This window comes from Platalea leucorodia (assembly GCF_965183815.1).
Source record: "Platalea leucorodia genome assembly, chromosome: 4".
In the NCBI taxonomy this organism is placed as follows: domain Eukaryota; kingdom Metazoa; phylum Chordata; class Aves; order Pelecaniformes; family Threskiornithidae; genus Platalea; species Platalea leucorodia.
The window spans coordinates 6,965,028-6,977,933 of record NC_138826.1 but is presented as its reverse complement, the minus strand read 5'-3'; the positions used below and the strand labels follow the sequence as shown (position 1 = coordinate 6,977,933).

Below are 12,906 nucleotides of genomic sequence, written 5' to 3'. Positions count from 1 at the left end.
TTAATCTTCTGTTTAAACAAGCTTTCATTTTTGTTTGTTTGTTTTTTCTCCTGAGAACTGCTGTAGTGACCAGGACTGTTTGTTTTTGTACTGTGAGCATGAGTGAATAGAGAACAATACTGAAAACAACCTGGGGGGGAGGAGGGGATGATCTCTCTGTAGGGTTTTTTTTCTGCAGAACCCCTGGTAAAGCAGGGCAGGCCATCCCAATTTCAAACCTATAGCGGTTACTTTTGTTGAGGCTGTGCCTAAAATGAGAACAGAATGTTCCACATGCATGAATAGCTGCGCACTTGTTCTTCCGTATGGAAGCAGCATTCAAGAATGCAAATTCTTGAGAATTTAAAGATATGAATCTCTTGCCTTGGATTTAGATATTGAACTGTACTTTAAAATAGTTCTGAATATGAGCTGCTATTTAAAGTTTATTGCAGGAGAGAATGTCTGTCTCTCTCACTTAGCGAAAACACCATTTTTGTTAAGATTACTAATAATATAAAGTAATTAAGAAAAATCACTACTCTAGTTAAAACTAACTTCTGTGAAATTCTGTATTTTAGCCGAGGAATGAAGTTTGAAAATGTTCAAACACTGACTGATGCGATTCATGATATTATTCTTGACATGAAGTGGTGCTGGTAGGTACTTAACTGTTTTTAGACTAGTATGAAATATTTGTAGAAAAAATAAACCGGTACACGTTCAGAGGCCTTGATTTTTGTCACAACTGGTGTGTTTGATATTCCTCTCCTGGTGCTCAGCTTGTGCATAAGAATTTTTGTGTTCTGAAGTATTGGTGTTCTACACATGTAACAGCAAAAATTGTCAGACACTGTTTTCTGCCTGAGGCTTACTGCATTTAACACTTGTAGGGTTTCTTATATTTAATGTGAAACACTTCGTATTTGACTGACAAACCCTAGAATGCCAACATTACTGTTGAAAACAGTAGGTACGTTTGACCTTTAGTTCGTAGTGATTAAAGTTCATGCATTTTGGTAACGAGTATGGCTGCAGTCTTCAGTCAATTGCTGTATATTGTTCAAAGAATTTTGTGAGTGAGATGTTGCTGTCATTGGCTTCTGTGATTTTTAAATTAAATAAATGCCTTTTCTCTTGAAAGCTCATATTATATACGTATGAATTGAATTCAACATCTGATTACACATCAAGTTTATGGCTGCAATAGGATCTATGTTGGATATCTAGCCTAGACTAAAGAGGAGGATAGGTGGGAACAAGAGTAGTTAATTCTGAGTGGGGTGTGGCTGGGGTGATGACTGCAACTATAAATAGCACTCCGTGTTTGAAATTTTCTGCTGTTTGTAGAAGCTGATAAATTACACTGGATTTTAAGTGTCTCAGTATACTTTTGCTCTATTTTTCTGTTGACAGGGTTGACCAAGCTGGTGTGATTTGTAAACAGGAAGGAATTTTTCGAGTTAACTGCATGGACTGTCTGGATCGTACCAATGTTGTGCAGGCTGCTATTGCAAGAGTGGTCATGGAACAGCAGGCATGTATAACTAATGTACTTTTTCAAGTACTGAGTACCTCAGAACTTGATTGTTGTTCACAGGGAAATCTGTGTGTTTGAAAAGTGCTAAACTAACCTCTACTGAAAAGGATCTTATGTATGTACATACATATGTATGAACATACCTATGTACAACTAAAATAGCTTGAAATCATTCTGAAACAGTGATGCCTAGTGTCCTCCTTCAAAGAGGAAAGGACTGTCTGTCCACATCTTGGAGAGGATTCTCTTGTTTTGATTTAGTCATTTTAATTTAAGCTATGCAGTAATACAAAGTTTAACCCCTCCCCAACCCCAATAAATCCTTCCCCCAAATGAGATGTTAAGGGACTAAAATCTAACTAATCATTGCTAACAATTAATTTAATCTGACAAATTAGCAGAATGGGTTCCTTTTTCAGATGATATAAAATTTAACAATTTAAATGCTTGGCAAGTGTTCCCATTTTCTTTATCAAGCTCTGATATTGAGAATGATTTTTTTTTTTTTTATCTTGAACCTTATATTAATATGTGTATGTCAAATTCCAGCTCAAAAAACTGGGTGTGATGCCACCAGAACAGCCTTTGCCAGTAAAATGCAACAGAATCTACCAGATAATATGGGCGAACAATGGAGATGCCATAAGCCGGCAGTATGCTGGCACAGCTGCCTTAAAGGTAAAGGGTGAAGAGTGTTATCTGTTCTGATGATGAGCAATATGTTATGTTACGGGCTTTATGTCCGATGGAGAAGTCTTGTATATGTAGCAAAGTTAGCCAAACATTCTGCATGTTTTTGTCTTGAAGAGATGTGAGGCCTTTCAATAGAAGAATATCTTGTGTCACACTTGGGGTGAATTGGAGAAGACTTGAGTGTCCAGGTGTCCTGTGGCAGTGCTGGCTGTAGTTTAACTTCATTCTGTTAGTTCCATGTCTAGATACAAAGCATAGCTGAGCTAAGAGTTTAAGATCTATATTAAGCATTACTTCTGTTGTAGCTGTTGTAGTACTTTTAAGCAGTTACAGTACTTAAAAAAAAAAAAAAAAAAAAAAATACTGTGAAGGACTGAAGATCAGGATATGTAGGTAGTAGGGTGATATTAACTAGTTATATTGTCTAAAGACTTTTCTTAATTAGTTGTAATACAGTCTGTCTACCAAGATCAGAAATCAGGCATGAAACTCCTTACTGTTCACTCCTGCTGCTTTGAAAAGTCATAGAATTTGAGTAACTTTCTGTGTGTATAGTCACTTGTGGAACAATTTTTCAATCTCTCTACTGAACTTTGATTAGTCTATTACATTAATCTTTTTTTTAAAAAGTAATAAAAAATGGCTTGACACGCTTGTCTTGATTGTGAATATTTAACTTGCTTTGTAGATCTAAATTTTCAGCCATTCTGCTTGAAGATTACTCACTGTTGAGGTTCACGGATTAAATTTATTTGCAGTTTGTGGTATTTCTTTTGATTTGAAAATGAAACACAGCTGAAATGTTCTTCATAGTAGTTGGCGTGGCTTTTAGAACTGCTCTGTGCCAATGTTCGGAGTGCAAATAGAATGCGTTAATGAAGTGTAACTACCAAACCTGCTTTTTATCCAAATTCTAAGCCTTCCATGGCCTAGAAACTTTCTTTTGTTTCTGAGCTTGTGTGGATATATACTATTTTCCTTCAGTATGTTATGCTTGGCTTGTTTTGGTAACAGAAGCAGAGAAGATGAAAACCATTTCTCAGTAAGCTCCAGTCTTCTCCATTGTTCCAGTAGTGTTCCTTTTACATTAAAGGCCAAAAAATAAGGGGTGTGGTTTTAGGTATTCAGGCATCCCAGCAACTGGTGTCTTGGAAGTCCTACTTTAACGTTAGCTGGCATATATGTCCAGATCACTGTTTTCCATTAGGACTTTATATAGAATCATAGGTCTGTCAAAAACATAAGATTCTCTGCAGAGCCAAACAGTGCCATGAGAAGTAGATACTCTTTGAAAATCAAGTATTTTCAACTTCTATATGAAATAGTTACTTGAACGTGATTTCTGAGTTGTCATCTGTTAAATTCAGAGTTTCAGAATGCCAAAGCTTTTGAGCTGAGACTGCTGCTTCAGAGTGGCATATGTGCATGATTTGCATGTTCTGTGTAACAGGGTGACTTCACAAGGACTGGTGAAAGAAAGCTGGCAGGGGTCATGAAGGATGGAGTTAATTCTGCAAACAGATACTACTTGAATCGTTTCAGGGATGCTTATAGGCAAGCAGTCATAGGTAAGAATACAGTTTCAACTAAGCTGAACTATGGTATTTAGAAAAGTTTTTATTAAAATAATCTTGGCTTTATCGTTCTGACTGTTTATTTTTTTCCCCGAAGCTTAAGAGCACCTTGAGTGTTTATAATGTTCACGTCTATGTAGTGGACACCATATGGAACGGTCATTCTCTATTTGGAGACTAAACAGCACTCAATTCAGAGGGATTACATGCAGTGTAATTCATCGTAGAATTTGCTCCTAACTTCATTTTAGCGTTAACTGTCTTGTAACATCTCTCTTTTAGACAAAATAAATCTTTTAGACAAAGTTAAATTTATGTAGCAAGTGTTTCTTAAAATGGTGAGTTAACTCTTGCTTTTTCACTGAGAGAAAATAATGTTATACCTACTGAGTCTTCAGTTTCAGGCAACATTCTATTCAGAAAGAATAACTAACCATTCTTCCAGAGTATCTTCAAATATGAAACATTTGGAAGGAATTTACAAAGTAATCAACAGACTATCACTGTATATCACTTTTAACTGTTGGTTCCTTGTTTGATGTTTTGTGTGTTTTATTTAGATTTGATGCAAGGTATCCCTGTAACAGAGGATCTTTACTCCATATTTACAAAAGAGAAAGAACATGAAGCCCTGCACAAAGAGAACATGAGAAGCCATCAGGAACTGATCAGCCAGCTGTTGCAGAGCTATATGAAACTGCTCTTACCAGATGATGAAAAATTCCATGGAGGATGGGCACTTATTGACTGTGATCCAAGGTTTGTTGAATAAAGTCATAATTGATCAGCTGCTGCTATGACACCTGTTAATTACCGCTGATGTTAAATGATTTTGATAGCTGATGCGTTAACAGAATACAAGTGGACAGTTTTGTAATATGACAAGACTCCTTGAAGGGATTGAATACTTGTAATTGTAAAAGGAAAGGTCCTTTAAACATGCGCTCTTCCCAAAGTGCCATAAAAACGGTGCATGCTGGAGTTACCTTTGAGATGTCACCTGGAAATGCATGCATTCGGTTAATATTGCCAAAATGTGGTAGGTACCATGAAGAGAACTTCTAACCACCCTTAGTTCTAGAAGGGGCTGTCTGGGGAGCTGTTGTTCCTTATTGCTTTGTAGGGAAAGTGTAACTTGACTTCAAAGCTGTATCTGATCAGATTAAAATCTTGTGTAATGACTCAGTAGTAGGAACACCTAGATTTCTCTTCTAACTGAAGAGTAGTGAGCATAAACTCTAACTTCACTGATAAGTCTCCTTATCAAGTTCAGAGTTCACTAACTTGTAAAAGAAAAAGTAGTTAGATTTTCTGCAGGTTGAACGTCAGCATCTAAAAATAGCAAAGCAGGATCTTACGATAGCTATTCAAAGTACAGACTTACCGCCTTAACTGAGTGTGAGATTTTTTTTCCATTTCTCTGTTAGCATTTTTAACAGCTTGTGGGTTTTCTATTTATTTTTGGACCTGACCTATCTGAGCTATTAGGTAACTCCAGGTTTTAAGAGAGAGTGTTGCTTACGTGGTTCCACTTATTCTATGGCAAGTCTAATGACACATCACGTTTTGGCTTGTGAAGTGTCTCGCCTAACTTCGTTCTTCAGTAGCTGTGAAGAGGTAGCAGCATCACACGAGACAACATACCATAATTGAAACCTCTTTTGTAATGTGCCTTCAGTTGTAGAAGAGTGCCCCTAAAATACACGGGATGGGTTACAGCTGTGCAAATAAAACCTTCTCCCCTGTATTCTTCTTCCCTTTCAGTCTCATCGATGCCACTCATAAGGACGTGGATGTTCTGCTGTTACTTTCTAATTCTGCCTACTACGTGGCCTAGTAAGTTACCACTTTCCCTTACTGTGTGTAGCTTATTGCTAGTAGCTTTGTAGGAAGCATTAAATTCTGATTCTTTTTTTTTCTAGTTATGATGATGAAATTGACAAAGTGAATCAGTACCAAAGGTTAAGTCTTGAAGCTCTGGAAAAAATAGAAATAGGTAAGAATATAGTCACCACATATCTTTCTTGAATGCTCTTAGCAATAGCTTGAGCACTTATCAAAGCATCCTACAAATACATTGGAACAGCAAGCATCAATATATTGCATATATCCTGTGTGGTCCGCCATAGCTAGAAATGTGCTTTCTTGCTGATAATGGATGTCAGAGTTGAGTTTGTGTTCTCTCACAGTCCTGTCTTATTGCTACTGCTTAAAATGGAAACTTTGATCAGTGGTAGGATTCTAAAATTTTCCCTCTTTCAAACTTTTAAAAAAATGTGGATTGATCAAAACAAATTTCACTATTTATCAATTGGCAGTAAGAATTTGATCAACTTCTATAATAAATCATAGGTTTGTGCATTCAAATGCATTCTTTCTTTGAATACAGCAGCTGGTTCTGAATTGTACTTTAGATTTGTTAGCTTTTTTGAAACTCTTCTTTCTCAAGGTCTGGTAAGAAACATGCTATTATGAAATCACCTTGTTAGGCTGAATAACTTATTTATTGACTAAAGAATGTAACATCTGCAGGCTAAATCCAGCACTTTCAGCTGAAAGTATTAAAGATGTGATATCTTTAACTTTACAGATGAAAAAGGTGGTCCAGTTGGAGAGAAGGGAGGGAAATGTTCGTGGCCTCCAGTGTGTGCCCCCCTGCCCCAGTAGAGTTAATCCTCCATTACACAATGCATAGTGATTTCATCATCGCCTCACTGTAACTTTCACTATGTGCAATTTCTAAGAGTTCAGTGGAAAGGCCTCTCTCACTTCTGTATTGTGGAGACCTGTAATACATTCTGACATACAGAATATAGTCGAAACATCTAGACCAAATACCTTATAAAAACAAAAAAACCCCACCTGTTTAATGATCTAGATATGATGCAGTGCATTGAAGAGCTGAAGTACTTGGTCTAAAATCTTGAAACTTACGTTGTTTCCACTTGGTAAAAATATATTAGCTTTCCCTTTAATCCTTGCAGGAGCATACCCTAAAACACAGGATGTAATAAATGTAGATTTTCTTTTTTTCTTCTATTTGAAAGGGTGATCTGTAATAAATAATCAGGCTGGATTATAATAGACATACACAGAGTCTAATTGCTTTTTGTGAGTAATTGATTGTTTAGTTATTGTGCAAATATTTCATGTAAAATGACTATCCTGCTCAAAAGAAAACCTGAAGCTTTTTATGCTGAAAAACTGTCAACTCTTACGTATGTTTAGGTGCAGTCTTTGTAATCTCTCTTTCAGTGTTTGGTTAAAGAAGATTTCTAATCTCCTGTTTATTTCTCAGGGCCTGAGCCTACTCTCTTTGGCAAACCCAAGTTCTCTTGCATGCGGCTGCACTACAAGTACAAAGAAATGAGTGGGTATTTTCACACTCTTAGAGCTGTGGTACGCAACCCAGAAGAAGATGGAAAAGGTTTGTTTCGTATGTAAAAAATTTTATACATAGAAGTGTATTCAGTGTACCAGTGTTTCTCTAGGAAACATTGCTCTTAGAATAACTTCTGAAGAAGGATAAATTTTAACATAATTTAGTCATGTGGGGCAGGGAACCAACAAAAAAACCCTCTATGTGGCTTCCTGTATGAACGCTAGAATGGTACTGTTTCAATACAAAGAAAAATGTTTCAGATATGGCTTTAAAGCAACATGTCTCTCTAGAATTGAGAAATTTCTATGTCCAGATCTTTACTGCTTCAAAAACTTATGAGTTAATGAGCTTAAGTAAATTTCTTCCACTCTTTAGGAGCTAATTTTAGTGAAATCAATGTCTAGAAATGTTCTTGCTTGTTGTTTAACTGAATTAAATGAACACTAATAAGGGAAAAATATCGCTTCTTACATGAAGCACTGAGTTTTGTCAACAAGGATTAGGATAAATATCATTGCTTCTCTTCCTTCCACAAGTGATGAACCGTGGCAGTGATTCACTTACACCCAGTATTTAGGGCTTAAGGAGAGTCTATTCTTTAAGCTTATTTTGTATGCTTTAAATCAGAATTGCAGCTTGTAGGGAGCAACTATTCTGTAGAGTGAAAGGAGGAAAAAAAAAACAAACCAAGAAAACCAAACTAACTTAATCATGTTAGAGAAATAAGTCTAATTTTAGATTCTGGAATATGGGATTTTAAGGTTTTTTTTTAAGGGTCTGACAGGCTGTTAATTGGATTTCAGACACTCTACAGTGCATTGCAGAAATGCTGAGAATCACAAAGCAAGCAATGGGATTAGATGTGCCCATTATTGAGAAAAAGCTAGAGAGGTGAGTACTTAAATGTGAACCTTCTGTGTCCCACTTTTGCTCTCATCTCAGTGGCTAACAGTACACAGTAACAGTAATATATACAATGCCTAAAAGAAACGTCTATATCTAGCTGCTGTGCTAGGAGCTACTTTGTCTGTATGCTGCTTCCAGTAATAACTGTCTGCAGGTGCTTATCTAAAAGTATATTTTATACATGTGTGCTTCTAGACAATATACACTACCAAATGTAAACAACATAGTGCAAATCAGATGGTTCGTGATTAGTTTGTCAAATTTAATTTTTCCTATCTGAACTTAATGTCTGCTTCACAACCTGTGAAGTGTCAGCCTGGCTTGGATTCCGCTGCAGGTGAGTGTTTAAGAAATCCAGATAATGTTACAGGTCTTGTGTGAAGAAATGGCTGAAGTTAAACTTTTGAACTCTGAAGTGTTAGTCAGAATGGCACAGAAGTTCTTGTTTTGCAAGCCCATTAAGAGAAAAGGGCACATGAAAGCACAGGTGACAATTAAAAGTACTTACTGGAGTTTTTTAGATAGTTTTCTCTAATAAGTCAATTGTCTACAACTAAACAGAAGTAACCTTTACCTGCAAATATTGGTGAGGTGTTAACAGTGAGGAAATAATTTACAAAGGACAGTGGAGTAGAAATAAGAGAGCATGGCTAGCTGAAGTTTAGCACGTTTTACCAGTTCAAGTGTGATCTTTTGCATTATTTTGGGGCCCTTCAAATTCAGACTGTATGAACTACTAGAAAATGTGTTGTGTAGTACAACTGTAAATTGTCAAGCAAAAACTGTTAGGGCACATATTTCAATAACTTTCTTCTGCATTTGATTATTGGGCTACTATTTCAGCTTCTTTTCCCAGCTGAGTAGAAACTAGCAAGAAAATCTTGCTGCTCTTTACAGGTACTGAAGACTGAGTATTTGCTAAATCTGGCTACTGAGTACAGCATACACAAAGTCAGATGAAACTGGATTTGAATTCTCTATATTTGTAATTAAAAGTGCCCGCAGAAGCTTGTTTTCCCCCTTATTTGGCTACTGTCCTGCAGCAACCCTCCTTTGTTTTTGTTGTTTTGAATTTGATTGGCTTATATGGGTACAATTATGTAAGGAAAGGATAACGTAGTTACGGAAATGTCCATCTGTATTATGGAAATAGACTGGAAGATGGTAAATACTTGGTGTTTATAAATGAGACTGCCTTGGTTGTACATCAGGGATTTTTTTCTTTTTCTTCCAGGAAGAGCAGTAAACCTCATGAAGACATCATTGGCATTCGGTCTCAGAACAGAGGGTCCCTGGCCCAAGGCAAGAATTATTTACTGAGCAAGTTCTCATCTCTCAATCAAAAAGTGAAGCAAACCAAGTCCAATGTAAACATCAGCAATCTTCGGAAGTTAGGCAGCTTTACCAAACCCGAAGTGAAAGTAAATTTTTTAAAACCAAATTTGAAAGTGAATCTTTGGAAATCAGACAGTAGCCTTGAAACGTTAGAAAATCCAGTGGTAGATACTAAAGTCCATACCGAATCTGATACAGAAGTATCAGATAATGATTCGTTCCACTCGGATGACTTCCTGACTAATTCGAAATCGGATGAGGACAGCCAGCTGACTGGCTCTCTGGAGAACATAGGGCAGACAGACTACGTGCTGCCTAGCTGCGGCATCATTGCCTCAGCTCCGCGGCTGGGCAGTCGGTCGCAGTCCGTAAGCAGCACTGACGTGAACATCAGCATTCATGTTCCCTCCGAGATCCACGTCTCTGGGGCTAGCCGCTCTGACTGTGGAGACGTGCCCACGCCTTCTGCTGAGAACGCGGAGGTGGAACTTGCTAAACCTATTGATGTGTACTGCCAGAGGTTTGTGCACGATGCTCAAAGTAAGATGTCAGATATTTTGGAGGCTGAGACTGGTTCTCAAGAGCCCCATCACGTAATAAACCAAACCAGCAATAATACGTCCAAGAAGGCAGAAACCAAGGCCGAAGCTATCGGAGACATTCCTTCCAGGCCGTCGAAGTTGGACGTACAGTCTTCTGAGCCAAATCCTCAGCTCTTAGCTGTTGGTGGGACTGACTTCACTAAATCCCATAAAAGCCCCGGATCGGTATCTGGTAACCTTGAGACGGGACTCCACACGACTCCTTCTCCAGCTGACAGCAGCAGCAGCAGAGCTGTATCTCCTTTCGCTAAAATTCGCAGTTCCATGGTCCAGGTCGCTAACATCACGCAAGCAGGATTGACTCAAGGGATTAATTTTGCTGTGGCAAAGGTCCAGAAGAGCCCTGCAGAACCAGAAGCTATAAATGAAATCAAACAAAAAGAACTGAAAGAAATGTTTACGCAATGCCAGACACGAATAATTCAAATCTAGTTGCTAATTTAGGAAGTGTTCTTCTAGTTGTGGCTTTCAATATGATACTAAAACTTACATCAGGACTCATTGTGGCGTGAACTGCGACTGAACACTGGGATCAATAATACAGAGAACTTGTTTACAGGAAGTGAGAGATGCAAATGAATTTGGTTCTGACCAAGCTTCAGAATTCCCTCGGGCAGCTGAGGCGTAAGAAGGGTAAACCATATTTAAACAGGTAGCTTAGACACTGGGATTCACTAAGCATGCTCTCTGTCTTAAATGTGTTGCACAGTTATTTTTGGAGACTAATTTTGTAGCTCTTCTGACTTATGTAGAAAGTATTTATACTAAAAAGGTGATACTGCACTTCTGTGACCTTACTTACCTTGCACTGCACCAGCAAAATAACTTACCGGTAAATTACACTTTATTTATTTTTGGACTAGTATTTTTACTTGTTTCCATTGAAGTTTTAGATGCCGCTTTCTATGAATTGTGCCTCTACAATGGGAATTGATGCGGTTTTGGTTGAATTTAATTATGTTAACCAGAAATTAAGGTTTCTTTTTGCTGGCCTTTTTCTTTCCACACATCCTGGGACACTTCCAGTAAAGCTAAAGCATATAGATCCAATCGGAAATATCCACGATCCTGCAGTGCAAATTTAGTTTGTAGATTTTTTTTTTTTTTTTCTCACTTGTTTTGAGGTGGGGGGAAATGGAGCAGATGTCCTCTAATTGTCTTGCCCATGCTAAAGCTATTCCTATTTCCTTTTTTCTGAATTCCAAACACTGGCAATTTGCTCTAACTTTTTTGTCTCTGTGTAAAGCAAGACAAGCCAGATACCTGACCTTCAGCCATTGTGTCCCTCTGCGCTATCATTTTTTTTTTAAGCTGTATTCTAACTGCAAAAGTCCATGTAACTTCTAAAACAAAAGGCAAGTGTACTGTTTCATAAAATCAGTGTTGCATTAGAGCGTAGTTGTCAGCACCTAATCAAAACCAAATTCATTACCAACTCAAGCTTTGCATACTTGCAGGATAAGGCTAAGCATCCACTCGTGCTGGGAATCAGATAAAAACCCCCTTATCTACGTGTCTCAAAAGATTACATCTATCTGAATTACTCCTTCCCAGAAATGCCTTGCCGTGCCATTCTAGTATAGGACATTATCCAAAAGCTACCGTAAAGCAGGATCCTGCTGTGCTGTGGTTTGCAAGGACAACCACCACGCCAGACCCAGCGCCTCCGTGCTCTAGTCCGTGTACCGTAGGTAGGCTGCACGTGGTGTTCCGAGAAATAGTGTCATAGGGGTAGGGTAGTACGGTGTCTTAGGGCTTCTCGTGTGTCTGAAGTGATGATCATCTAACCCCCATGGTCTGAAACTTTGATAAACAAATCTGGTTTATTTATTTGTTTTATTAAAGTGATGTGGGTTTGGGTTTTTTGAGTGTCTATACTTGTGGCTATATTTAAAATTAAACTGCTGTATTTTAATGTGAGCAATATACCTGAGATATTTTAATAAAAAAAGTGGAATCAAAGGATGGGTTTTGGCAGGTGATGTTACGGGGTATGGTACGCCGGGGTTCTGGGGTGCTGAGTTTCAAAGGTGGGTGGGTTGTCTTGACTTTCTCTGGCTTAAGAGTCCCAGAGTCCCAGGATGGCCGAGGTTGGAAGGGACGTCTGGAGGTCATCTTGCCCAGCAGGGCCGCCCGGGGCCGCGTCCAGATGGCTCTTGGCTACCTCCAAGGATGGGGACTCCACTGCTGCTCGGGGCAACCTCTTCGTGTGCTCCGTCACCCTCTCCGTGGCAAAGGGGTTTCCCGACGTGCAGAGGGAAGCTCCCGTGCCTCCGTTTGTGCCCGTGGGCCATTACTTTGGTAGGAGAAAGAGCAGCAGAGTGACTTCCACAGTCTGAGAGAGCGCAGCAGGGCGGGCGAGGGTACCGACAGCTATAATCTCGCTCCTGTGTTTAAAAAAAGCTTGGCTTATGCCCCAGGCTGAGACGAGCTTCCTGGAAACCAATTCTGGATCTGCTGTATTGGCTCATTGCTTTCTGCTTGGTGATCCAAAAGTATCATGTGAATTGTCCAGTACTTATGAAATATTGGAAATAGCCTCAAATAATCCATATTTGGATTAGTTGCAGTGTGCATAAAGCCATCCCCTAAGCAGCACTGAAAGAAGGCTGCTTTCCAGCCAGGCTGCCTTTTGAAGAGAGACTTCATTTTCTTTCTATATTTCTTCAGTTGCTTAACTTCATATTAATGTAGCACAAGTCAGATGAAACCATGAATATTCATTTTAGTGCCCAAAAAAAGAAAGAAACTGTGAATTGAAGGGGCATCAAACTTTGCTCAAGTGTACAATATGCAAAAATTGTTTATCATAATAAATACTCTGATGATGATTAGTGTGCAGAGATGAAGGAGGACAGTTTCAGACTGGCTGTGCAGCAAAAACCCACGTTGTGT

General features: G+C 38.5%; 1 protein-coding gene across 3 annotated transcripts in view; it reads left to right on the top strand.

The window, feature by feature from the left end:
- The window catches only part of INPP5F (inositol polyphosphate-5-phosphatase F), a 45,337-nt gene extending 32,733 nt beyond the window's left edge, over window positions 1–12,604 (top strand). For all 3 annotated transcript variants that reach the window (XM_082309450.1, XM_082309448.1, XM_082309449.1), the window contains 10 exons: window positions 561–638; window positions 1,396–1,516; window positions 2,069–2,197; window positions 3,663–3,780; window positions 4,347–4,545; window positions 5,551–5,622; window positions 5,709–5,782; window positions 7,085–7,213; window positions 7,972–8,059; window positions 9,309–12,604. In XM_082309450.1, the coding sequence (XP_082165576.1) occupies window positions 561–638; window positions 1,396–1,516; window positions 2,069–2,197; window positions 3,663–3,780; window positions 4,347–4,545; window positions 5,551–5,622; window positions 5,709–5,782; window positions 7,085–7,213; window positions 7,972–8,059; window positions 9,309–10,443 (2,143 nt within the window). In that variant the 3' untranslated portion in view covers window positions 10,444–12,604. The remainder of the gene's footprint in view (window positions 1–560; window positions 639–1,395; window positions 1,517–2,068; window positions 2,198–3,662; window positions 3,781–4,346; window positions 4,546–5,550; window positions 5,623–5,708; window positions 5,783–7,084; window positions 7,214–7,971; window positions 8,060–9,308) is intronic.
- The last annotated feature ends 302 nt before the right edge of the window (window positions 12,605–12,906 follow it).